The 2,472-nt window shown below is 38.0% G+C and overlaps 1 protein-coding gene across 1 annotated transcript; it reads right to left on the reverse strand.

The window, feature by feature from the left end:
* Positions 1 to 1,056: 1,056 nt before the first annotated feature.
* LOC111084719 (autotransporter adhesin BtaF-like) lies at positions 1,057 to 1,592 on the reverse strand (the record flags this gene model as incomplete). The annotated part of the gene is made up of 1 exon (XM_022381318.1): positions 1,057 to 1,592. A coding segment is annotated over one exon (536 nt), but the record flags the coding sequence as incomplete, so codon positions are not given.
* Positions 1,593 to 2,472: the final 880 nt, after the last annotated feature.

A 2,472-nucleotide genomic window follows, 5' to 3' on the forward strand; every position in this document is an offset into this window, starting at 1 on the left:
TAAACCATTATGGGTTAGTGTGGGTCATCATCACAAGTTAAACCATTATGGGTTAGTGTGGGTCATCATCGCAAGTTAAACCATTATGGGTTAGTGTGGGTCATCATCACAAGTTAAACCATTATGGGTTAGTGTGGGTCATCATCACAAGTTAAACCATTATGGGTTAGTGTGGGTCACCATCACAAGTTAAACCATTATGGGTTAGTGTGGGTCATCATCGCAAGTCCAAACCATTATGGGTTAGTGTGGGTCATCATCACAAGTTAAACCATTATGGGTTAGTGTGGGTCATCATCGCAAGTCAAACCCTTATGGGTTAGTGTGGGTCATCATCACAAGTCAAACCATTATGGGTTTGGCAGTTCCATAAAGGGTGTAATCGTAACACCCCATTGGCATCAAACCAATTTCATGGCTGTATACAGTAAACCTTTTGAAAGACATTTCAAAAATAAATCTTTAACACATTAATCTTTTACGTTGAAATCTGAAATTTAATTTAATTCTCAAAATACGAGGAGTGTTATCCAAATATGAATCGTTTGTCCACTCAAAACGTGGCTGCAATGTTAGTGACGTCGTGTTAGGCACGTTACGTTGACTGCTATTTTGTTGTTGTAGACTCAAGTTTCTGGACTATCATTTTTGTTTCATGTATTACAATCCTTTGAGGTTGTTTATTGTAACGAATTTAGAGCCGTATTTTTTGTAGGTATGTCATTCGAGCCGTATTTTTGTTGGTATATCATTTGAGCCGTATATTTTTTTTGTATGTCATTCGAGCCGTATTTTTTGTTGGTATATCATTTCAACGTACTGCTTCTTTTTGAAGTGAAATATTTCAAGACAGTTTAATATCACTGCCGTACTGTACGGACATAACAAACCAAACCCCTAAACCTTATACGACAATTATAAAAGTTCCTAGAACAGTAGAGTGGACTATTATCAAAAAATGTCATTGACCTTTACTTTATGTAAATTATTTCTAGGTATAAAATATTCTGTTTGACCAATATACATATTAAATCACAAGTAGGAAATATAGTTAGTTTAATGACAGTCAAAGTACTTCTTGGTTCTAAAAATCTTCGACCCATTCCAGTCTACAATAGATCTATTATCGTCTGCAGTAGATTCATTACTGTCTATAACAGATCCATTACAGTCTACAGTAGATCTATTATCGTCTGCAGTAGATTCATTACTGTCTACAATAGATCTATTATCGTCTGCAATAGATTCATTACTGTCTACAATAGATCTATTATCGTCTGCAGTAGATTCATTACTGTCTACAATAGATCCATTACAGTCTACAGTAGATCTATTATCGTCTGCAGTAGATCCATTACAGTCTACAGTAGATCTATTATCGTTTTCAATAGATTCATTACAGTCTACAATAGATCCATTACCATGTACAATAGATTCATTACTGTCTACAATAGATCCATTACTGTCTACAGTAGATCCATTACAGTCTACAGTAGATCTATTATTGTCTGCAGTAGATCCATTACTGTCTACAGTAGATCCATTGCAGTCTACAACAGATCCATTGCATTCCACAACAGATCCATTATCGTCTACAATACCGTAAATTCTGTTGACAATGAATTTCTCGCAAACTACACGAGGGCTATCTGGGCTAGCCGTCCCTAATTTAGCAGTGAAAGACTAGAGGGAAGGCAGCTAGTCATCACCACCCGCCGCCAACTCTTGGGCTACTCTTTTACCAACGAATAATGCGACTGACTGCCACCTTATAGCGCCCCTACGGCTGAAAGATAGAGCATTTTTAGTGGGACGGAGATTCGAACCCGCGACCCTCAGATTGCGAATCAAGCGCCCAAATTACCTGGCCATGCCGGGCTGAGGTTTAGTATCCGATCGAAGGGAACCTTAATTATATTGTTATTTCTTTCGACGAGTTCCCAACTGGGACGATGGTAAGTCTACGGATTTACTACGCTAAAATCAGGGGGTTGATTCCACTCTGTGGACACAGCAGATAGCTCGATGTGTCTTTCATTATACAAATTACAAAACAAAAGACATTTTCTGATTCGGAGAATCGATTATTTTGCAAAAAAATTATGTGTGTCCGCTTATAACTGGCGAACCGCCGGACCGATTGCCACTAAACCTGGCTTGCACCCTTAGGGTCCTCCGAATCTGTCCACCCCCCATGTCACCCCACAAATGTCTTCATATCTTCCCCGTACATTAAATGTGATCACTAGATTACACTTAGCAGAAAAAGGAGATATTGTGAAAACATTTTCGTTACCAGAAATAAATCAACGTATTATATACATTTCGTAAGATATAAGTACAGATAAACACGGCCAGATATCTAAACTGTCAACACATTAAAGGCAACACACACTCATGTGTATCCTCCGTGTTACCTCTAAATGTTTAAAACACACTAATGTGTATCCTCCGTATTAACTGTAAGTGTTG

The sequence above is a fragment of the Limulus polyphemus genome, unplaced genomic scaffold (genome assembly GCF_000517525.1).
Source record: "Limulus polyphemus unplaced genomic scaffold, Limulus_polyphemus-2.1.2 Scaffold99293, whole genome shotgun sequence".
In the NCBI taxonomy this organism is placed as follows: domain Eukaryota; kingdom Metazoa; phylum Arthropoda; class Merostomata; order Xiphosura; family Limulidae; genus Limulus; species Limulus polyphemus.